Source organism: Hylobates moloch, unplaced genomic scaffold, assembly GCF_009828535.3.
Source record: "Hylobates moloch isolate HMO894 unplaced genomic scaffold, HMol_V3 SCAFFOLD_10, whole genome shotgun sequence".
In the NCBI taxonomy this organism is placed as follows: domain Eukaryota; kingdom Metazoa; phylum Chordata; class Mammalia; order Primates; family Hylobatidae; genus Hylobates; species Hylobates moloch.
Window position 1 is genome coordinate 4,258,297 of NW_026652285.1, and position 24,822 is coordinate 4,283,118.

At 46.9% G+C, this 24,822-nt stretch overlaps 1 protein-coding gene across 1 annotated transcript; it reads right to left on the minus strand.

Annotated features, from left to right (window-relative positions):
- Nucleotides 1–11,065: 11,065 nt before the first annotated feature.
- Nucleotides 11,066–12,211, minus strand: CCDC182 (coiled-coil domain containing 182). Its single transcript, XM_032162574.2, has 2 exons — nt 11,958–12,211; nt 11,066–11,647 (listed from the first exon to the last, which is right to left on the minus strand). The coding sequence occupies exons 1-2, from the start codon at nt 12,159–12,161 to the stop codon at nt 11,390–11,392; spliced, it is 462 nt and encodes a 153-aa protein (XP_032018465.1). The 5' UTR covers nt 12,162–12,211; the 3' UTR covers nt 11,066–11,389.
- Between the last annotated feature and the right edge of the window lie 12,611 nt (nt 12,212–24,822).

A 24,822-nucleotide genomic window follows, 5' to 3' on the forward strand; every position in this document is an offset into this window, starting at 1 on the left:
CCCTTCCAGCTCAGACTTACAATGGTTCCCTCCTTGGTTCTCGCCTCGTGTGTCCTTCACAAACAGAAGACAAAAGGCTCTCTCTCCCTCCCTCCCTAACTGAGTCCCCAGCAGGCGGCTGGCTTCATTGCTCCCCACCTGAATCAGTTCAGACCACCTATTTCAGATCTGTCGGCTCTTATAAATGTAGCCACACACCCGCAAAGTGAGATAAAATGGCAATGTGATTAGTGTGTGTGTGAGTGCGAATGCTCATGTGTCCCTGTCTCATTGCTTTTGTAAAGATTAATACATCAGAGCAAGCACTTACGAAAGGAAGAATAAAAAACAACAACCGGGTCCAATTCTCCAGACATTCAATAACCGAATGTCACCCACATGGTAAGCAATAAAATAAAAATATATGCTTAGCAGAGGCAATATAAATATGATGTATATTTTGAAGTTGGATAACAGAACAGTGGCATAAAAATAATACCCAGTGGCAAATTCAGGAAAGAGACCTTTTAAAAACACAGAATGTCTTTGGGCTGCCATTCCTAAAATATCGCAGCGTCTCAAGCAGTAAAGGAGGGCTTGGTTTAAATCTGACAGGAGCACCTCATGTAATGAGGGCATGGAAATTCTTGCCAGCATGCCAGTGTCAAGGCAACATCTACTTCCCCTCCACCCCCCACTACCCCACTCCTGAGAACTGCTCCCTCTACAATCTACTGGCTCCATCCTCTTTGCCTGTCTCAATAACCCCTTACTTTTCTTTCTTTCTTTTTTTTTTTTTTTTTTTTTTTGAGACGGAGTCTCGCTCTGTCACCCAGGCTGGAGTGCAATGGTGCGATCTCGGCTCACTGCAAGCTCCGCCTCCCAGGTTCACGCCGTTCTCCTGCCTCAGCCTCTCCGAGTAGCTGGGACTACAGGCACCCGCCACCACGCCCGGCTAATTTTTTGTATTTTTAGTAGAGACGGGGTTTCACCGTGGTCTCGGTCTCCTGACCTCGTGATCCGCCCGCCTCGGCCTCCCAAAGTGCTGGGATTACAAGCGTGAGCCACCGCACCCAGCCTTCTTTCTTTCTTTCTTTCTTTTTTTTTTTTTTTTGAGATAGAGCCTCGCTTTGTCACCCTGGCTAGAGTGCAGTGGCACAATCTTGGCTCACTGCAACCTCTGCCTCTTGGGTTCAAGCAATTCTCCTCCCTCGGCCTCCTGAGTAGCTGGGATTACACATGTGTGCCACCACGCCCAGCTAATTTTTGTATTTTTAGTAAAGACAGGGTTTCTTCATGTTGGTCAGGCTGCTCTCGAACTCCTGACCTCAGGTGATCCGCTGCCTCAGCCTCCCAAAGTGCTGGGATTACAGGCGTGCGCCACCATGCCCAGTCTCAATAATCTCTTACTTTTTAAAACTCCTTCACAGACATTATTCCATTCAACCTTTACAACCTGCCTCTGAGGTTGAGAGGACAGGTATCATTATTGCCATTTTATAGATGAGGAAATAGAGGCCACATAAGTGGTCTGAAACCTCGGACTGAAACGCCACCTACCTGCCCCTCCACCCCAGAAAGAAAAAATGTCTTCCTTGTCTTAGAAACTGTCATTTTGTGCTCACACGTGCATACACACACAAACACACACACACACATACACAAATCATTAAAAAGATTTCTGCACAAAACCGACTCCTCCCTCTGTGGCCCAGCACAAATCTCAATTCCCAGCTACTATTTGTTTAGGGAATACAAACCAATTTTTTGTATTAACCAAACAAAATATAATTAGAAAGTAAGTCTGAGAGTGTATTGTAAACATCAAAATATATCAACAGTAGATGCTATGCACTTCTTAAAACACACACCTTTTGCAAGTCTTAGTTACTGAGATTCTAACCAGAAAATGGAAGTCCGAAAATGTGTGTAATTTGCCTAAGGCCTTGAAATGAGAACTCCAGGACTGAAATGCACATTGTTGCTGCAGAGGAAAGAACCACCCGTTATGTGTTTCTAAGCAAATCACTTGACCTCTCTGAGTTTTCATTTCCCCATGATAGAGACAGTGGAAGGAGAAGATCTCTAAGTTGCTTTCTAGCTCTGAAATGCTCTAATTTTATCTCTAGGAAAAAAGACAAATGTTGCTCAGGGAAAACCTTGTGTTGCTCACACAGGGGTCAGTAAAATATCTCTGATGGAACCCTAACCTCTAATACATTCCTGTGGGGGAAAAGTCTGTTTTAGGAACAAGAAGACAGGGCACTGGTCCTGTATCAGCCACTAATCACTATGTAACCTTGAGCGTCTCCTCTGCTAAATGAGAAATTTGGACTTGATGAATATGAGAAATAAATGTCACCTCAAGTGCCACTCTGACCAATATAGATAGTGGCTACCTGGGAGCGAGATGTTGAGAAAAAAATACGAATCTGCCTCCGACTCAAGAAGGAAGAGTGTTGGGATCGATGACTGATGTCTGCCACCTGCGAGGGCTGCAGGCAGTGCACGTGGCCTTGCCATCCCTGGGGTAGATGCTCTCTAAGGTGTCTTCTTACTTTAACTAATCCCCTGCGAGCAGCACACGGAAAACCAGGGTATTCAGAGTCACCGATGGACCGGAAGAAGAACTTGGCTTGTTCAACTGTTTTTATATTATCCATGGCTTGGGTTTGAATAATCTGTCCCCTGATACCACTGTATTTTAGAAATTGCTACCTAAGGCAAATTCTCCACTTTTAAACTCATTTCCTGAGTCGGTCTTTTTAAGCCCCACATTAAATATTGATCTGCCCTGGAGAGATCTAATTTATTTAGTAGAGACATGTTTGACTCCGCCAGAACTGTCAAACTCAAAAATGGGGCCATACCCCTCCCAAAGCAATAACCATTGAGGCTAGTGACAGACAAGCGAAGGGCACCAGAACCAGCGGCATTCCAGTCAGAGTCTCAGGGACAGGGCCTGCCTTCTGCTTTCACACAGGTAGCCCTCTCGCCCAAGACTATTGGAACCTCTCTGAAAACCTTTCCCAAGAGGCTGGTTTTCTGAAAGTCAAGGTGTTCACTCTGTGCTGGCCAGGCTCTCCATCTGCCGCCCCAAGGCCTGTTGGCCCATGGTGGGGAACCCCAGAAACCTTTTCTGCTTGCTCCCAGCGAGCTCTGTTTCTGGGGCTATCATGACCAAGCTCCAACCTTCAGACTCTGCAACCCCTCCCTCAAGTCCTGATTCTGGCCCAGGAACAGGGACCCTGGTTCTAAACCTCAGCCCCAGTGAGCTTTGGCTTGATTGCCTTTCTGATTGACAACGCCCTGGCTATCTCCTGTTTGCACTTAATAGACTCCAAAGAGAAAGAGAGAGAGAGAGGAGAGAAGGAGATTGGATCTGCTTCAGCCTGGGGAGAAGGACTCTCATGCCCCACATAGACAGCTCAGCACACAGAGTGGATTGGAAGATTTGAGGTTCTGATCCAGCCTTGCCTTTGGATCTGCCCTCCTCCACCTCTTGCACACAGAATCACCTGCTTCCATCACCCTACACTCTGGGTTGATCCAGCATAATTTCACTCCATGATCTAGGCTTCCAAGCACAAATGCCGAAATTCCCTTGTGGGTCTCTGGCAACATCTGTTTGAGGCCTAGCAAACAAGAATCCCCAAGGCCAGGAACAAAGCCTATCTTCTTGGGTTAGGGAACTAAATTATAATTAACAATCTCAGCAAATTATCCTACCCTACCCACATTCTATCTGTTAATTCACCCAAGTGTCCTGTGAGGCCCGTAGTGTCTTTATCCCTATGAGGGATATGGGGAAACTGAGGATCCAGGTTTGTAGCCGCTGACCACATATGGCCAACTAAAATGAAATAAAACTTAAAATTTAGTTTCTAAATCCCGCTAGCTACATTTCAAATGCTCAATAGCCACACATGCCTGGTGGCGACTGAATTGACAGTGCAGAATTACAGAACATTTTTATCATTGCAGAAAGTCCTATCACACAAAACTGCGAGGGGTAGAGTAACGTCCCTGTGCCATGCAGAAACCGAGTAGCAGAGTTGGTACTTCAGCTAGGACAGTTTGTCTATCCACTACCCTTTTCTGCTATTGAAAGGAATCCAAAAGGAAAGGGTTGAGATGGGCAAGAGGTCAACAAAGAAATCTCACTCTTAGAGTGAAGGTTTTTGAGGGACACATCTGAAAAGTTTAAGACCTTTTGAGCACCTCGTGGTCACGTGACAGCCGTCACCAGCACCAGGGTCTACCTGGTCATGATGCTGCGGTTTGCTCCATCAGACATCTCTTCCAGCCCTGGAGGGGCTTGTGGTTTGATCTCCCTGTGGCAGTTCTATCTCCTGTCTCCCTGATGAAGGGGAGTCAAGCACACATTTGGGTACAAAAGAATGTCTTGCACACCCTGCCAAGCTCCTGAGACCTCTTGGAGATAGTGAAGGTCAATCAAGCTCTGGATCTCCAGTTCTGATCCATTTATCATTTATGACGTGCGTTCTATGGCCCAGTCTCTAATTCAGGCACTTTTTACATGTATAACCTAGATAGTTTCTGGAGCCTATGTGGCTCCAGAATGTCCGTAAACTAAAGACAATTTAAAATAATCCCAGTCTGTATTTGAATCACTCAATATTAAATGGGATTTGAATGATAAATCATAGCATCATTTATTTTTCTCACTGTATATTTGAATTTACACTTTATTTTATAAACAGTTTTGTTTTGTTTTTGTTTTTTGAAACAGAATCTTGCTCTGTCACCCAGGCTGGAGTGCAGTGGCGCCATCTCAGCTCACTGCAACCTCCACCTCCAGGGTTCAAGTGATTCTTGGGCCTCAGCCTCCCAAGAAGTTGGGATTACAGGTACGCACCACCATGCTCAGCTAATTTTTTGTGTATTTTTAGTAGGGATGGGATTTCGCCATGTCGCTCAGGCTGGTCTCAAACTCCCGGTCTCAGGTGATCCACCTAACTCGGCCTCCCAAAGTGCTGGGATTACAGGCATGAACTACCACACCTGGCCAATACGTTGTTCTTTTTATTGCCAAATAACATTCCATTGTATAAACATACCACATTTTGTCTATTCGTCAGTTGATGGATATTTGAGTTGTTTTCACTTTTAGGCTATTATGAATGAGGCTGCCATGAACATTCACATACCAATTTTTATGTGGAGATGTGTTATTATTTGTATTGGGTATATACCTACGAGTGGAATTGCTGGGTCATAGGATAACTCTGTGTTTGTCGTGTTGCGAAACTGCCCAGCTGTTTTCCGAGATGTCTGCACCGTTTTACATTCCCATCAGCAATGGGTTCCCATTTCTCTGTATCATCGCCAACACTTGTTATTGTCTAGTCTTTTGATAGTAGCCATATTAGTGGGAGTAAAATGGTATCGCATTGTGGTTTTGACTTACGTTTCCCTAGTGTCTAAGGATACTGAGTGTCTTTTTGCATGCTTGTTGATCATTTGTCTATTTTCTTGGGAGAAATGTCTATTCAGATCCTTTGCTAGCTTTTCAGTTGAGTTATCTTTTTATTAAGTTGTAAAAGTTCTTTCTCTTTTTTTAGGATACAAGTCTCTTGCCAGACAAATGATTTGTAAATAGCTTCTTCCGTTCTGTGGGTTGCCTTTTTCACTTTCTTAATGGTACCATTTGCAGAACAAAAGTTTTTAATCTTGATGAAGTCCCATTTATCTATTTTTTTCTTTAGTTGCTTGTTCCTTTTATGTCATATCTAAGATTTACTCTTATGCTTTCTTCTAAGATTTTATAATTCTAGCTCCTATACACATCACTTCTTAATGCCTTCCTTCCCCTAACCCATTGGCCTCCCCTCATCTCTTCTATACTTCTGCTGTCCAACCTCATTCTCAGGACTCATTCTCAACTACACACTGAAAAGACTTCTCTCTGAAAATCTGAGCCTGCCAGGCTTTCTTTCTTACTTTTCTCCTTCTCCTTGTTTCCTTCTAGTTATGTCTATTTTTTCTTTCCTGTAAATAAATCTCAGCCTTTTCTGAAGCAAGACCCTTAGCTTCCCCTCTTTAGTTCTGCATCAAAAGAGTCTAAAAATTGGGCTGGCTCTCTTAGATGACTAGGAGTAGAAGATTGCAATCTCTTATAATTTAATATATTTCCTTTTAGCACTGTTGTACGTGACTTATCTCAATTACCTCTTAAACAAGCCTGGGAAGTTGGCCCCACAAATCCCAATTTGCAAACGGGAAAACAGAGGTCTTGATGTGACAGAGATAACGTTTGTTAGTTAAAGGATCACGTCTTAAATACAAACCTAAGAAGCTGCAGGGTTAGAATCTGAACTCGGAATTTCTGACCACTGGCTCAGTGCTCTGCCACAAAATGCTGCATTTGCCCAGAGATTTCCACTCAGCTGCTCTCAAAGGTCATATTGATAAACACCACTCACGCAAGCAGGCACAGATGATGCCGCCACTTCCTATCCTATTCGACATATGTTCCCTGAGCAGCTACTCCTTGCTGGGCATTCATTGTGAGCCACATTCACTTCTGAAGCAGCCAAAAAGAGGAGAATAGGAGAGGAGATGGACAAACCCTTGTGTACCTCTTTGCCTTCTCACCTCTAACTCTGGAAGACTTGCCACATCTGCTGCATGAGCCACACCCAATACATCTGGACCCTGGGAAAGTCACTCTAGACTGACACCTGGTGTCAAAAAAAAAACATGCCCAAGGCTCACTGCTCTTAGCACTGGGCGGATTACTAAATGGATTGGGTCAGATCAAGAGGCAAAGCTCTGCATGTGGAATGAAGCCAGTGCCCACATCCAAACCGTTGCTTCCCAGCCACACTGCACAACTCTGCCTAGCAATGCTCCTCCCTGAGTGCCTTCTTCTTCCCAGCACTGAGTATCAATTAAATAGACAAGGCTGAAGTTGTGCCAACTAGGTGAGTTCCCTCCCCTAGCCACACAAGTGTTTGCTTTCCTGCATCTCAGCCACCTTGCTGCTCACCCCAGCATCCCAGCTTGCAGTAGACATAGGACTTGGGGTCCCAGGGAGGACTCCCTTGTCTGCCAGTGGTTTTCATAAGATGGAGCCATATGTCTAGGATCTCAGCAGCCCTCTGATTGCTGTGGATGCTGAGGGGGAGCAAGCAGAGCCTTGCAGCTTATAGAAAACCTTTGAGAACAATGGCTATTGGCATGGACAAAACCATCTGTTATTTTTGTCTTCTATTTGTCTTAGAATTTCAGGGAAAGTGAGCAGTTGGGCTGCTCAACTTTATTGTTCACAGTTGGGAGCAGAAGAGTTGAAATGAGGAACTCCAGCTTCCAAAGCTACAATGCAAAATTGTCTCCTCTTGGCTTTTATTTTATTTTATTTTATTATTTTTTGAGACAAGGTCTTCCACTGTTGGCCAGGCTGGAGTGCCGTGGCATGATCACAGCTCACTCTAGCTTTGAACTCCTGGGCTCAAGCGATCCTCCTGCCTCAGCCTCCCAAGTAGCTAGGACTACAGACATGCACCACCACACCCAGCTAATTTTTTTTATTTTTGTAGAGTGAAGGTCTCACTATGTTGCCCATGTTGGCCTCGAACTCCTGGGCTCCAGCAATCCTCTCGCTTTGGCCTTCCAAAACACTGGGATTACAGGCATAAGCCACCACACCCAGCCTCTCCTTGGCTCTTTAATCCACCATGGGTTTCCTCTGTCCTCCAGGACTAAGGTTGCAGCTGTGAGTTGTGGCCTAATGAGGAATCCCAGGGGTCCCCAGAAGGATCTCAAAAGTTGCTCAGAAAAGGCCTCACTCTCAAATTTTCTTGCCAGATTGAGGTGGAAGGCAAGGATCTGAGAGTGGGGAGGAAAAATGGACACAAAGACAAGCTCTTCCAGCTGTAGAATGAACCGGCCAGCCTCCTCTGGCTAAAAATGACAGCAGAGATGCACTGACCTGGCATGTATGGCCTCTACCATCCTTATTTCCTGCCTTGAGCTCCTGTGATTTGCCCTACCCACAGCCTCTCCTGGATCACCCCACGGTGTGTATTATTTCTAGTGCAGGTGACCAACCATCCCTGCTTGCCCAGGACTGAGAGAGATCTTGGCCTGAGGGACTTTCAGTTTTAAAACTAGAACAATCCCAATTAAACTGGAACAAGTTGGTTACCCCGGATGGTGTTAACTGATTGCATCTCTAAGAGTGGCTGCCTGTTTTAATGACCAAGGGGTCACAATGTCTCCCTGGCACCCTTTGGGTCATCTCAAGCCTCTGACTTCAAGGGTGAAGGCTGGGTATCGGGCAGATGAAGGTGAAGCAACTGAAGGCAGTGGGTCTGTACCCACAGCACTGAGGTGCAGCTGCACCTAGACCCAGCCCATCTCCCCAATTCCCAGACCTAACTACATGCTCCCTGCAGCCACACGACAGCCACCCACACTGCACGACACTGCCCAGTCAGTGCCATCTCCCAGAGCTGTCTTCTTCCAGCCCTCAGTATCCATGGTATAGAAAAAATGAGACTGAGGTTGTGGCAGCTGGGGTTGGTTACCACCAGCCTCACTAATGGAATCTTGATTTTCTTTAGATATTGGGTAACTGAAGTGTCCAGGCCCAGGAGCAGAGTTGTGGCAATTGCTTTCTTCTTTTCATAATTGGTTTAGGGTGGGCAAGCAACCCAGGTATGGCCAAAGAAATGTCAATGGAAATCTGATGGGGCCAAACTCATCCCTTTATGAGGAGCCTACTCCTGAGATAACTAACCTAGCTCCTGTGAGAATAGCATTAATCTATTACCACATAAAGGCCCCACCTCCCAACACTGTTACATTTGGAATTAAATTTCAACATGAGAGGCCGGGCACTGTGGCTCATGCCTGCAATCCCAGCACTTTGGGAGGCCAAGGCAGGTGGATCACCTGAGGTCAGGAGTTCGAGACCAGCCTGGCCAACATGGCAAAACCCTGTCTCTACTAAAAATACAAAAATTAGTTGGGTGTGGTGGTGAGCACCTGTAATTCCAGCTAGTTGGGAAGCCGAGACAGGAGAATCGCTTGAACCTGGTAGACAGAGGCTGCAGTGAGTACAGATCGTGCCAGTGCACTCCATCCTGGGTGACAAAGCAAGACTCCCTCTAAAAAAAAAAAAAAAAGATTCAACATGGGTTTTGGAGGGGCCATTCAAACCATAGCAGTACTTACCTTCAAAGGGCCAACCATGGTGCCTGGACTATATTATATTCTTGATAATGTTAAGCTCTTATATTAGTAATAATATTAATATTGTTAGTATTACCATTATTATTACTTAAGCTAAATCTTCCAAAGAAACTGCCTAAAGGCCAGGCACAGTGGCTCATGCCTGTAATCTTAGCACTTTGGGAGGCCAAGGCGGGAGGATCACTTGAGGTCAGGAGTTCGAGACCAGCCTGGCCAACATAGTGAAACCCCATCTCTACTAAAAATACAAAAATTAGCCAGTTGTGGTGGTACGCACCTGTAATCCCAGCTACTCGGGAGGCTGAGGCAGGAGAATCACTTGAAAGCCGGGTTGCAGTGAACTGAGATTGCACCATTGCACTCCAGCCTGGGCAACAGAGTAAGACTCTCTTCAAAAAAAAAAAAAAAAAAAAGCAGCTGGGCGCAGTGGCTCATTCCTGTAATCCCAGTACTTTGGGAGGCTGAGGCAGGTGATCACCTGAGGTCAAGAGTTTGAGACCAGCCTGACCAATATGGTGAAACCCCGTCTCTACTAAAAATACAAAAATTAGCTGGGCATGGTGGCATGCACCTGTAGTCCCAGCTACTCCGGAGGCTGAGACAGGAGAATTGCTTGAACCCGGGAGGCGGAGGTTGCAGAGAGCCAAGATCACACCATTGCACTCCAGCACTCCAGGCTGAGTGACAGAGAGGGACTCTGTCTCAAACAAACAAACAAACAAAATGACAACAAAAAAACTGCCTAAAGTTAAAATAAGGATGCAGCCCTTCATGGTAGATGGCTATTGGATGGGTATTACAATTAACCATGGGTCACGGGGTCCTTTTGGGAAGCGCAGCTTGGGAGTTCCAGATGTTTAAATCTTATTTGGAGAGATTCTATGACAGAAGGAAGTGGGAGGATGAGACTGCCACAGAAGATCAGAGGATATGGAATCTGCTGTAAGCCCAGAGCTGGAAAGACAGACCTGACTCTATTCAGGCACTGGCTCTGGTCTCCAGGCACCTCACTTCTGCTGTTTAGAGGAGAATCCCTGCTGCATGGCAGCATTTGGTTAGCCAGAGAGAAGATACATGAATTGATGAACTAGAAGACTAATTGGAAATAAAAGGTATAGTGTCAGCTAATGAACTCCCAAATCACCCCTGTGACAACCTCAGCCTTCCAGAAGAACACATCCATGAACAGCCTGAAGTGGTTCCAAAACTGGGGAGCAGAGAGGGATGCAGCAGGTTGCAAATCTGCACAGCTGACCTAGACTTAAACCATGGCCCTGCCACTTACTAGTGTGCAGACCTTGGGTACTGGACTCTCCTTCCTGCGGCCAGTCTCCCAGTGTGAACCATAGAAAATCAATACTCACCTCCAAGGTGCCTATGGAAGTAAGTGGGATGGTATGTGTGTATTGCCTGATAAATGGCCAGGCACTGTGACAATAATTCCTGCTCCATGGATCGAACACAGAAATCAGTTTCCCCACTTCCTAGTCCCATCTCAGAGGTGTTGCATTATCGGTCACTAGAGCTCAGCGAGTTCCACCCACACAGTCCTAATAAGCTCTGTCATTCCGATTGGCCAGTCTGCAGTCTAAATGGAAGGGAAGTAGAGGTAGAAAGAGGCAGCAAAGAAAATTGAGATGTGACAGTCTAACAGTGAAGGCAGACAGAAAGACCATACAGACAAGGGTTAGAATACCAAAAACAGCAATCTGGGGTAGTGTTAGTGCACAGGCAAGCAGTCCAACCCCTCTGGGGAGATCATGCATTAAGTGACATGGTATCAGTTGACCACGTGTTAAGTCTCAAATCATGAAAGCCTTGAATCATTCAAAAAAAAAAAAAAAAAAGGTGAATCTGTTCAACACAATCAGTTTAAGAATATACTGTACAAATAAAAAGGTATACATTGAGCAATAGTACCATTACAAACAGGAAAACAGTTCAAGTGAAAGTTACAGGGGCCTGACTCAGTACTGGGGTGCCTCCTTCCTTGAGAATGCTGGATAAATGGAATTTCACCAAAAAAAAAAGACACATTGAAGTCTTTTTGCCTCTCAGCAAGGTGTTATTTAGATAGAAGGAAAGCAATGGAAATGAGGAAGGGAAAGCAAGGGGGTGGGGACTTGGGGTTTCTCCTTCCACTAAAAAAAAAATCTTCAACTTGGTGCTTGGCTAGTGCCACCCACGAGGCTCAGTCAGCCTTGCTCTTCTTGGTGGCACGCAGGGCGTCACGGCACCTGTCCAGCAGGAGGTCTTCCAGCTGCTTGCAGTGCTCCCGGAGCTGTTTCTTGCGCGGCAACAGGAAGATGAGAACCTTGCTGTGCCCGATGCCACGGTCCTCCTCCTCCCTTAGCCTCTGCCTCACGTGAGCCGCCTGCTCCTCCTGTTGCACCAGGGTTCCATTCATCTTGCAGAAGGCATCTTCAAGGTAATGGATGGACTTCAATGCCTCTTTCTTTTTTTTTTTTTTTTTTTTTTTTTTGAGACGGAGTCTTGCTCTGTCGCCCAGGCTGGAGTGCAGTGGCGCGATCTCGGCTCACTGCAACCTCCGCCTCCCGGGTTCACGCCATTCTCCTGCCTCAGCCTCTCCGAGTAGCTGGGACTACAGGCGCCCGCCACCACGCCCGGCTAATTTTTTGTATTTTTGGTAGAGACGGGGTTTCACCGTGGTCTCGATCTCCTGACCTCGTGATCCGCCCGCCTCGGCCTCCCAAAGTGCTGGGATTACAAGCGTGAGCCACCGCGCCCGGCCGCAATGCCTCTTTCTTAAAGTTCTCCAGTTCCCGTTGCACCCCGTCCACCTTCTGCTGCAGGATCTCCAAGTCAGCGGGTGGTGGGAGGCAGGAGGGCCATGACTGGGACAGGGAAAAATCTCCAGACTGGAGGCCACTCTCTACCATTTTCTTCCCCTGTAGGGTATTCACTGTCATGAGAATGGACTCAGCCTGGTAGAGGGGTTCCATTGTGTCTTCCACGTTGGACAAAGGGAGGAAGCCAAGAGACCAACCAGGTCAATAAATATTTTTGGCTAGAGACACTATCATTCGGAGTGGAGAAACCCTAGAATTGTGACATCAGGGCCCCTTCAGCCAACCAGAAAGAAAGCCACAATCCATTCATTTGCATATTGTAGCTTCCTTAGTTGGTTACCTAGAGCTTTGTCTGTTTATCTGACCAAGTTGCCCTCCTGAGATGTGGATTCTTAACTCATCACCCTTCTAGAACCAGAACTCAGGTTCTTCTTCAACCTGAGGAACAAACCAAGTCCCAGAGCAGGGAAGTAAACTGGCCAGAGCAAGGCAGGCCAGGCCAGGCTCACTGGCTGCCAGGACTGGGTGGTCTCCCACACTGGCAAGGGACCTGCATGGTCTTGGACTGGTCTCTGGGCTTTAGTACCTCACTAGTAAAACAAAGACATTGTGAGAGATGATACCTAATCCAACTTGTAGCTCTAAAATGCTAAAAAGTAATCTCTTATTCCAAATCCATACTCCTATAATGATGCCAGAATTCTAGATAATCTTAGAAATCGCAAAAAATGTACTTAGATTTTGATGTATGGCCCACAGCAATGGCTGATTCAGTAGGTGCAAGGTAAAAATGGGTTAGTCATATTTATTCAATAAATACTAAGTGCTCATTACACACTAGGATCAGGGAACAAGTGAGTGCATGGTCCTCCAACATACCTGAATGTTAACAAATATGAGAAAAAACACACAGAAAGGTAAATCTTGTACTTTTTACCTGACAATTAGAACAAAGGAAAATAGCTAATCTACATTTGGTTTAGTCAGGAACAAACCTTCATCTTGCACATCTCAGTCTCTTGCCTAGACCTCTGTCCTGGGCTCCAAATCTAAATATCTCCCCAACAATGGGCCTCCAATTCAAGCTATCCAAAGCTGAATCGGTAATCTCTTTACCCAAACCAGTTCCCGTTCCAGTGTAATGGCACACACACCAGAGCCCACATAGGACAACTGGTGCTGTGATGGTAATATTTGTCCCCTCCCAAACTCATGTTGCAATTTAATTACTATTGTAACAGGATTATGAGGAAGGACCTTTAAGAGATGATTAGGCTACCTTTTAAGAGATAAATAGATTAATGCTGTTATCTTGGGAGCAGTTTCCTTATAAGTGGATAAGTTCAGCCCCTTTATGTCTCTCTCTCACCCTCTCTTTGCCCTTCAACTATGTGATGTCTTCTGCTGTGGAATGACACAGCAAGAAGGCCCTTGCCAGATGCCAGCATTTTGATTTCGGACTTCCTAGCCTCCATAACTGTCGGAAATACATTTCTGTTCTTTATAAATTACCCAGCCTCAGGTATTTTACTATAGCAGCACACAATAGACTAAGAAACTTAGGATCAACCTAGACCCTTCCATGTCAAAGTGGCTCTAAGTCCTGTTCAATCTACCATTGCCAAGCACTCTAGCATCAAACCACCTGGGTTGGAGTCCCAGCTCTACTTATAATCCACCTATCTTTGGCAGATTACCCCATCTCCCTGAGCCTCAATCTTCTTTATAAGTAGGAATACTAATTCAGTGGTGTGCAGTTCTATGGGGAAAAGTGAATAAAACTCTGAATTATATTGATAGCTGTTGCCAATTTCCATGGTGTAAATACTCCCACCATGGCCAATTTCAAGCTACCAACATGATGTCACCGGGAAGAGATGCATGAAATCAGCTCTCATGAGCCTCTGCAAGCTGACTCTTGCACCACAGGGCCTGTGATAAGGGCAGCTGCCTCCTCTGAGATGCAGATTAACCTATCTAGGGTGCCTTGCAGTAGGCATCAGAGATGGCATTTTGCAGGGAGGTTCATGGCTAAACTAAGGTGGAATTTTCTGGGGGATTTTGTGGGGTTTTTTAGCATAATAAAGTGGCAAGAAATAAGGTGAAATTTTAAATGACAAGGTGAAAAAAGCAACTTCGATTATTGAGACGGAATGGTGGAAAGAGCATTTTTCTAGGAGTCAGGAGATCTGGACACTGGAATTGCTGTGTGACCGTAGGTCAATCACCTTCCCTCTTGGAACCTATTCCTTCTGCCATAACAGGATTCGGCTGTTCTGACTTCTCTGATGTTTGAAGAATCCACACAGTCATTCAGTTAAACCTCTCTTGAGGCACTTAAAATCTTCTCCCTCTTTTTGTGACTTAGGACTTTGTCCTTCCAGATCCGTGATGGCACAGTAAACTCCATGAGGCCAGGGATCAGGAGTTTCTCACCCTGTGTACCCTCAGGCATCCTGCCTGGTGCCCTGCACATACTGGCGCTCAGAGAACTAGATGAAATGGAACTTATTTTTACAGGTGGCTGTCAAGTCCCAGGCACCCCTGGCTTTCCTGCTGACATGATGACACCTACTGGTCTTAGCAAAAACAGCAACCTCTTGATTCCACTACCTAAGAGCTAGATGGGGATTGAGGAGCTGATAAAAACAGCATGTGGTCTTGTGGTATATTTAATTAAGGCAGTGTGTGCATGTTGGGCACATAATAGGTTCTCAAGAAATATTTTTTGAATCAGCAAAAGGGCAGTCTCTATCATTCTCTGAGTGCTTTTCTGTTTCTCTCTCTCTCTCTCTCTCTCTTATTTTCTGCCTCTTTGTGCCTCCCACGGGGAATAGTGGAAGTCATAACCAGATCTGTGAAAGAAAAGTAGTAAAAGTCACATGGAATAGCACTTTTTCCATTTCCATGGTGCTTTTTAATGACATTGCACTTTGCTTCTCAGAACCAGAGGGGAGGACGGTATTTCCACAAGAGCACAGCAGAGACTGGAAGCAAGTGAATGCTGTCAGCAGAAGACCCCAGGCTTGGTGGCCTCCGGAACCTTCAGGGCAGCATCCTCAGCAGGGCAACTTGATGTGCATGTTCTCCTGAATGTTATCCTCCTAGAAATTTCGTAATCAAGGACTATGCCTTTCTCACAAAATTTCCTTCCATATATACTAGGAAACTAAGAAAACCAATCACTTTGTCCCCTTAAAGGTCTCAAGAAAAAGGGGTTCTAACATCTCCAGGCCTTGAACCCACTGTCAGATGGGTTTCTCTGTCCCTGGCCTATTTCAGTGGTTACAGCCTCCTCATGTCTCAGGATGATGGGGGGACAAGAGGGGCACCTCAGCCCCACAGAGACCCCAGTCCCACCTTTGAGAATCAAGAGTAAACCTGAATGGGATGGGACTCAGTAGTGGGCATGTTCTAATAGTTCCCCAGTTTGGGCATCACTGGGTCTGAGCACCATTCCTGCGGGACCCCGCCCATGGCTTGCCAGCGAAAGCCAGATGGTTTCCCCAGGACCCCACCCCATCCTATGCCTTCATCTGTCTCTGCAAATGAAATAAGCCTTGATCCTTTTGGGGACTGGGAAAAGGGACTTGACACAGAGGCACCCCTTCTTCATGTACCTTCTTTGCAGTGAGGAAAATGCTCAGAAGCTAGAAGCTCCTCACATCCCATGAGTTAGAACCACATCCTTGGGCCACTTCTAACTGCATCACTGACTAGAGGGGTGGGACTCCCACAGTTGGCTGAGGCTGATCACAGGCCCCTTCCTGGGACTGCGGCTGGGTCAGGCCTCCCTGAAACACAAGCATCCCAGTACCAGAACCAAATTGGTGTTCTGTTCTCAAGCAAGAAAGGGAGAGGATGAGAAACCAACTGTGTCTTCCACAAAGAGTAATTAGATCGAAGGAAAAGACTCGGTGAAAGAACCATGCAAAATCCTCCCAAATGAACTACTAATGTGAGCTTCCAGGCAGAGTGGGGAAGCAGTCTTCTGGGAGTCTCTTAAAACTGGTCTATCTAGGCCAGGCACAGTGGCTCACGCCTGTAATCCCAGCACTTTGGGAGACTGAGGCGGGCGGATCACGAGGTCGGGAGATCAAGACCATCCTGGCTAACACGGTGAAACCCCGTCTCTACTAAAACTACAAAAAATTAGCTGGGCATGGTGGTGGGCACCTGTAGTCCCAAGCTACTTGGGAGGCTGAGGCAGGAGAATGGCGTGAACCTGGGAGTTGGAGCTTACAGTGAGCGGAGAGAGAGCAAGACTCCGTCTCAAAAAACAACAACAACAACAAAAAACTGGTCTATCCCCATCCCCAAGAAGAAAAAATTATTAAAAAAAAAGAAAAAACAGAACTCAGAGCAATCTGTCCAAACCCCAAAGAACATGTGACTGGATATTTCTAAAGGACAGAGGACAGCTGTTGGCCCTATTTAGCCACTCTTTTCCCAGAATCTCCTGACCCGGTGCCTCCTATGGCCTGGGCATGGATACTGCGATACAACCGATGTCTTCTCAGATGTCCTCATAAAATGTCTTCCATCCATCCTTCCGTTCATTCATCCATCCATCCATCCATTATTCCATTCATCCACCCATCTATCCAGCTATCCAGCCAGCCTTCCATCCATCTATCCATCTATTCAGCCAGCCAGACTTCCGCCCGTCCATTTATTCATCCATCCATCCACCCATCATCTATCCAGCTATCCAGCCAGCCTTCCATCCATCTATCCATCCAGCCAGGCTTCCACGTGTCCATTCATCCATCCATCCAACCATCATCTATCCAGCTATCCAGCCAGCCTGCCATCCATCTATCCATCCAGCCAGGCTTCCACATGTCCATTCATCCATCCATCCAACCATCCATCCACTTATTCAATGATAATCATCGAGTACCTACCCTGTGTACACTGAGCCAGGCAACTGAAATTCAAGAGAACAAGCAAGACAGAAAAAAACTCCTGCTCTCAAGCAGGCAGCATTCTGATGGAAGAAGACCAGTAAAGTAAGCAATCAACAAATAAGACGATTTGGGCTGGTGCTAAATCTCTGAAGGAAATAAGCAGTGGAAGGTGATAGCCTGTCGGGTAGGAGTGGGCTCAGGGAGGGCCTTTGCGGGGGTTATGGGGTGGGCGGCATTTGGGGCAAGACAGGAAGGAGGAGGAGACCTGGGGATAATATTCAGGAAGGAAGCGCAAGTGGAAAGGCCTGGGGCAGGAAGGGGCTGGAAGAGCCCAGAGGAGGCCTGGGTGGCTGGTGGCAATGGGAAGCAGGTGGAGGAGGTCAGAGGGGCTGGACCATGCGGCAACCTAGCTGGGGGAGGCAGGGGTGGTATCCCCAGTGTTATGAGGGCTATCCAGGGCTACTCCAGCTGTGTGCAGTTTCCACCTCTGCAGCTGGTATTCCAGTCAGGGGAATGGGGACAAGACTGGGATGGGAGGTGGGGACCAGGGTCAAGAACAAAACATGGTGCTGTTCACTATGATTAATTAACCCAGCACCAGAGCCCCGAGGCGCGGTGCTAAAAATACCTGCTTCCCTCTGAGATGCGGCAGCTGCCACCCAGCAACTTTTACCCACGCCATTTGTCATAATTTGACACTGCTAAGGAGTGTCCACAGGGCTGTGTGTCTGCAAGAATCGGACTCATCCGCAGCCCACCAGCCAGCTGGTCCTCAGAAACCGTCCACAGCACTGTCCTACCTTCACTCTCCTCCCGTCCCTGAGCCCAGCCAACGTGCCTGCCACCTGCCACTGCCTGCCAGTTCGCTCTCCTCCAGGAACCGAGGGGACCACCCCCAGAGGTGGGAGCCAAAGCTTCCTCGAGAGCAGCAGGAGCGCATCGCTGGATGCCATGTTTCACACTCTGCAACTCTGCAACTCGGATTGGAGCCATCCATCAGAGGCCCTGCCAGCCCGGGGCGGCACTTTAATTAAAATATGTAAAACATCCTGGTGGGAGTGGAGCTGAAGACACGGGAGCAGGCCTTGGACACAAGCTGGCCCTTCTCCAGCCTGGGAGGGCTAGGACTGTGCCAGGAAGGCCCTCCGAAGCAGTCTGGGGGAGTGGTGATGTCTAATACGCACCAGCAGCCACTCCACTAAGCACAAAACTTAGCCAGGGCAAGAATGTCTGCTTGAAAGAAAGCCACACCAGGTCCCCAGGCCAGCACGGTGACCCTAAGAGCATGTTGGGAAGGACTTGGCATCACACCAGTTGTCAGTCTTAGGGGTTGGAATGTTCTATTCCCACTCTCAGTTTTCTAAAGGACACATTGTGACACTGATACCTGGACATTTATACAAACTCTTCAGCAAATTCATTTCCATTTCCCAGACAAATCAACTCCCCAAGTTCAATCTTTGTTCAGACTTTGCTTTCTATTTTGAGAGGAAGAGTGGCAGTGGCTGCATTGTTTAGGGCAGGGGTGAGACAATTTTTTTGCACGGTTTGCACAAAATCAGAAAAAAATGTCTAGGCCAATTTTTTCAAACCAACTTTTTAAATATCATGAGATGCAATATTTAAAAATTGTTTTAAGCATCCTTTAAATTTTTTTCCCCTATTATTGAAGGACTTTGTGATTGTTACTGAAACATCAGAACCTGAAGAGGTATGGTAGGCTGCAGTCTCCCGCTGCGCTTTAGGCCTGCAGTACATTTTCTGGGCAATGACATAGATTGTGTGTAGTGCTGAGGGATTTGGGGTTGGGGAAGCAAATTGGACTCTGAGCCCAGCCAGAGACCAGGGACAAAGAAGAGACCCATTAGGAGTTCCTGGTTCTGGTAGAGCAAGGGGTTGGGGGACTGTTTGGAAGCCTGTCTCGGTGGGGAGAAGAGGCATTGCTGCAGGAGGCGATGGGTACCAAGCACAGCAGGGTGAGGAGAGATGCCCACGGGCTCTAAAATAAGCCTGCACACAGACAAGCTACTGCTCCCATCAGCCCGCACCCCTCCAACCAGGGACAACTTCCTCAGGGCAGAGCCAGAGCCACTGTCTGCATGTGGGCGTGTCAGGCTGAATTACGTGAGCTTAAAAACCAAATCCCCTCCTTCCTGAGTTACTTAACTGTCTACCTGGCAAGGCTGGGAGATTACTGGTGACAGACACCAGGGCCTGCCTGGCTGCTCCAGACAGAGAAGCTTTGATCACCTGGAAAACTCCAGACACCAGGCCTCCTAATGATGAGTAATGAGCTCAAACCATTGGAAAGTTACCCTGTACCATGCACTGGGGCCATGGACAGCTTCCACAGAAGCCTGGGCCAGGGAGCCAGTGCCCAGTCATCTAGTGTTCTAAGACAGAGTTTGACCCTGACTCCCACACCCACCCCAGCCCCACCCAGAGTCTTGCCAGCTTGTTGATAAAGCAGGGAAGATTCTAAGCTCTGGGCACTTGTCTGTTCCAAGGGTTGACCTGGGGTCTAGAGGCCAGAATTTATCTTTATATTCAAGAATACAGCCTCCTCATTTGTTCATTCATTCATTCATTCATTCACATATTCAACACACATTTATTGAATGACTAAGATAAACCAGGCACGGTGCTGAATGCTTAGGATAGAAGGCACTCAAAGGAGGCTTCCGTCCTGAGGAGATTTGCCATCTCCCATGGAGATAGCCTGCAAGTCCAGCCTCACAAGACTCTGTGATAAGGAGCCTGACAGACTTGGCTACAGGGTGTTAAGATCGTCCAGAGGAGGGCGCTCTAAATTAGAGTGTCCCTTCCTCCTGGCAGTGAGGATAGGAGCAGGATGGGATGGAATTCAAATATTCCGGGTCCTTCTAGTCTAGGATCCTAGGCCTAGGTCCTTCCAGGCTATTTGAGCCTGTGAGAATCCCCAGCCTCAAGCTGTATCTGCATCACTTCATCTGGGATTTCCTCCTGCTCTTATGTCGGCTGGAAATATGTTAACCTTGAGTTCCCCTTTTGGCTTCGTGGTAACTTAAGCCCACTGAGTCTTAAGCTTTGACATACATTAGAATCATCTTGGGAGAGCGTTAAAATATCATTTTTAAGTTCTGAGTCCCACTCCAAAGAGATTCTAATTCAGAAGGCCTTGGGAGACTGAAATTAGGGTGATCAACCATCTTTTTTTTTTTTTAATAGACAGGGTCCCCAGCACTTTGGGAGGCCGGGGCGGGCGGATCATGAGGTCAGGAGATCGAGACCACGGTGAAACCCCGTCTCTACTAAAAATACAAAAAATTAGCCGGGCGTGGTGGCAGGTGCCTGTAGTCCTAGCTACTCAGAGAGGCTGAGGCAGGAGAATGGCGTGAACCCGGGAGGCGGAGCTTGCAGTGAGCCGAGATTGCACCACTGCGCTCCAGCCTGGGCGACAGAGCGAGACTCCGTCTCAAAAAAAAAAAAAAAAATAGACAGGGTCTCACTGCATTACCTAGGCTGGTCTCGAATTCCTGGGCTCAAACAATCCTTATGCCTTGGCCTCCCAAAGTGCTGGGATTACAGGCATGAGCCACCATGCCTAGCCGATCAACCACCTTGATTTACCCAGAACCAACATGGTTTCCCAGATGTGAGACTTTCCATTTTAAAACTGGGACAGTCCCAGAAAAACTGGACAGGTTGGTCACCCTAGCTAGGGCAGATGCTGTTCATCCTTGCCCAGTGGCATTCCTTTCTTCCTTGAATTGTAGAATCCCAATTTTGATGAGACAGTAACATGCTTAAGGAAGGTGAGCCTTCACCCAGACCCAGGTGGTCAACCTAGGTGTATTCAGTAATTCCATTCCCTGTTGCTATTGGTTTACTTAAGGTAGGCCTGTGATTCACTTCTGGCCAATAAGTTGTAAAAAGAAAACTTATGGAAAAAATATTGTCCCTGAAGTTTAGAAGTGGGACAGAGAGGGAGGGAGAAGGAGAGATGCCTGCTCTTTCTTCTGCCTTGGATGCAGTTGTGTGATAACATGATGGTTGGAACTGTGGCAGCCATTTTGCAATCATGAGGAAAACCTAAGGATGAAAATTCAGCTGTGCTAAGGACGAACAACTAGAAAGATAAAAAGAGCCTCCACTGTTTAATAATATCATTGATACTCTATACCAAATCTGAAATTACCTACCTCCAATATAATTGATATGTGATTAAATGTCTTTCTTGATCAAACAACTGTTGTCTGATATTCTGTTAATTTTCTGCCAAACACATCATGATTAGTACAAAGGGCCTAGAAATAAGCATTTTTAATAAGATCCCCGAAATCATTGTGATGCCCTCCATTGATCTAGCTAATCCAGTGATTCTCAAAATGTGGTCCTCAGACCAGCAGCATCAGCATCCCCTGGGAACTTGCTGGAAACGCACATTCTCAGGCCCCTCTAGACCTTCTGAATTAGAAACTCTGGGAGTTTCTGGGGCCCGTCAGTCTGTGTTTTAACAAGCCCTCCAGATGATTCTGACAATTGCTAAAGTTGAAGAATCATTGAGCTAATCAATACCTGAGACTGTCTGAGTAATATCAGACCTGAGAAACTTCTGGATGGAACCTTTCATCTTAACCCAGGTCTCAGTTGCTTCTTTATATTGCTTGGGAAATAAAGCAGGATGTCTTCTCACCTTCTGTGATTTTTCTCCTTCCTCCTCAGGCCCTTCCCCAGGTAATCTTGCATTAGTTGGATGCTTTGACCAGATTTCCTGGCCTGTGTTATTTAACAGCATGTAGTGACAGGGCAGGGAGGCAGTTCTTTGCAGTCAGTGGCCAGGCGGTAAACTTGGTCAACCTAGCAGTTAAGGAGAGTGCATGGCAATGCCCCTGGCCCAGTAACCCTGGGTGAGTGTTTATACCCTTCACCAATACTCAACTCATCAGACATTGCATTACATGGCAGCCAGCCTGGGAGGAGAAGAGGGGAGGCCCAGGCAGCTCCTTCTCTTCCTTCCTAGGGAAGCCTTGCCTTGGCCGGCCTTTTATACTCCAGGCAGTCCCCTACTTCTCAACATAATGAGTTCCTCCAAACCCAGGCGGTAGTCTAAAGGCCAAAACTGAAAAACAGACTCCATATTGCAAGGGGAATCCATTCTCAGTTCATTAAAAAAGGAAGTTATAGGCCGGACTCAGTGGCTGCTCATGCCTGTAATCCCAAAACTTTGGGAGGCCAAGGCGGGCACATCACCTGAGGTCGGGAGTTCAAGACCAGCCTGACCAACATGGAGAAAACCCGTCTCTACTAAAAATACAAAAAATTAGCCAGGCGTGGTGGCACATGCCTAAAATCCCAGCTACTCGGGAGGCCGAGGTAGGAGAATTGCTTGAACCCAGGAGGCGGAGGTTGCGGTGAGCCGAGATCACGCCATTGCACTCCTGCCTGGGCAACAAGAACAAAACTCCATCTCAAAAAAAAAAAAAAAGGAAATTATAAAATCCCTAATTACACCTCTTCTTTGGAATATTTCCTCAAAAATAATTTTCAGTATTTCACAAGTGCTCCTGAATCTTCCTCTTTACAACTGAGCACACTGTCAAAGGATCGTCCAGTGAGCACCACATTGTGAATAATCACTTCTTTTTTAAAAATATATGAATTCTCACCCTTAAAGCATTTTCTGTGCGCCAGACAGGGACTTTATGTGCATCATGTTTTGAAGTCAAGAGCCACCAGCCCAGGCATGCCTGCCAAGGCTCACCTTTGTCTGGGTGAAATTAGGTTGATGAGTCCTATCACAGCAGCTTTATTTTGTCCATCCCCCACTCAAATGTATCACATAAAGCCAAATGCCATAAAATATTCAAACACTTGACCCATTTCTGCTGTGTGGTGCAAGCTGGCAAGACTGCCGACAAGGACCCACTGGCCTGCAGCGCCCCTAGGTAGCTGAGAGTGCTGTCCGTCAGCTAAGGTTCTGAAAACCAAATTCAGCTTTCAATGGTTTTGCAGTGTGTTATCAGAAAGTGAGGGCTGTACCAAAGTTCCGCCTTGCCTCTCTAGTCAGGGGGTCTGTGGATCTCTGGCTCCCACTGCCATGGGTCTTGTCTTGGGCGCACCTCTCAGAGGGTCCCTCCAGCCACCCTTGTTTACAGTCTACCAACAAGTAAGGCTGCTTCCAGGAGCAGGGCCCCCCTGGTGCTCAGGTCTTGCTCACACTCACAGGCAGACACACTTCCAGCTCTCGGGTGGTTACTGGCCCACCCACTCCAGTGGTCAAGCTAACTCATGATTCATAGTTTTCTTGGCCATCATCATTTGGTCATTGTTATAACCAAGGCCTAGAAGCCAAATGGTCCCTCTCGTACAATAGTTGAGATAAGCGGTAAAGTCAGAAAAGGCCACTAAGCAGAAAAAAAGAAAAACATTTAAGGCTATGTGATGGCCTTGCTGTTAAGGGGAGGCAATTTGGAGAGTCAGCCTGAGAGCAAGGCAAAAAGACTCAACCACTGCCGAGCCTGACTTTGGTTTTGCAACCAAGCCGTGAGAGGCAAGCAGGCTATCTCCTTGTCTCCTCCCACCCCCTGAAAGTCCTCTGGTAGCCAGGTAGATGCCCACCTCATGCCCTTTTCCCTCTAGTTTCTGTGCTGGGAGTATCTCAGCTGCTTCCTGCCAGCTACAGAAACACTTTTTTTTTGCCATAAAACCAGTCACTTCCCCGATCCTAGACCCTGTCAACCCAGAGAATGGGATAAAAAGCCCCAAGGAAGACTTATGAGCCTGGCTTTTTTTCTTTTCTTTTCTTTTCATTTCTTTTCTTTTCTTTTCTTTTCTTTCTTTCTTTTTGAGATCATCCTGACCAAAGTCGAGACAGAGTTTCGCTCTTGTTGCCCAAGCTGGAGTGCAATGGTGCAATCTCAGCTCACTGCAACCTTCGCCTCCTGGATTCAAGCAATTCTCCTGCCTCAGCTTCCCAAGTAGCTGGGATTCCAGGCATGTGCCACCACGCCTGGCTAATTTTGTATTTTTAGTAGAGACAGGGTTTCTTCATGTTGGTCAGGCTGATCTCGAACTCCTGACCTCAGGTGATCCACCCGCCTCAGCCTCCCAAAGTGCTGGGATTACAGGCGTGAGCCACTGCGCCCAGCCAAGCCTGGCTTTTAAAGCCTCCTTCATTTGATTCCTAGCACTGTGGTCGGGGAGGGGTCAAAGTGATCCCACAGGTTGAAGATGACAGGTCAGCATGGGTTGGCCAAGGCTCCGGAGGTTGTTAGTTTTCAGACACAGTGTTCCGGGGAGCAGTTAAAAAGCTGGTCTTTGGGAGAGGTGTAAACTGCAAAATCCTGCTAGGCTAGGGTTCTGGTCAAAGCCCACGAGCAGCAACAAGATGCTCCGGCCCCCTCCCCAGACACACCACCTCCAGGTAACAAAGCCTTCAGGAATCAATCAACGGCTGCAGGATGCACCATTCTGTCTGAGCGGCTCCCTTTTCTCCCTCTGCTCTTGCCGCGGGAGGTCAGAGTTCACATCAAATGTCATTAATCTTCTTCCTGGGGGCTGGGGGCTTATTGGACAGTCCTATTAATCAGAGGCCTATCACACCCACAGCCTGGCTGGGGCGCCATTGTCCTGTTCCTCACCTATCATAGAAAGATTAGATTATCAGTGACAACTGAGACACCCTTTGAGTCACAGGAAAGCTGGAGATTGGGGTTGCTTTTATTTTTTTATATATATCCTCCTGATTTGAGGATGAGCTGTTTCTTGTCTTGTCACACTGCATCCTTTTCTTCAAAGAATCAGCTTTAAGAATCCAATTTGTCAAACTGGACAATCACTGGCAAATCCAAAAAAAAAAAAAAAAACCCGGTGACTTTATCAAAAAAGGTAAAATAAAGCAGAAGGTTTTAAACGGGGCCTGA

Coding starts and splice junctions, on each gene's coding strand:
- CCDC182 (XM_032162574.2), bottom strand. CDS start 12,161: ATGGAACCCCTCTACCAGGCTGAGTCCATTCTCATGACAGTGAATACC. Junction 11,648..11,957: donor TGGAGAACTTTAAGAAAGAG/GCATTGCGGCCG, acceptor AAAAAGAAAGAG/GCATTGAAGTCCATCCATTA.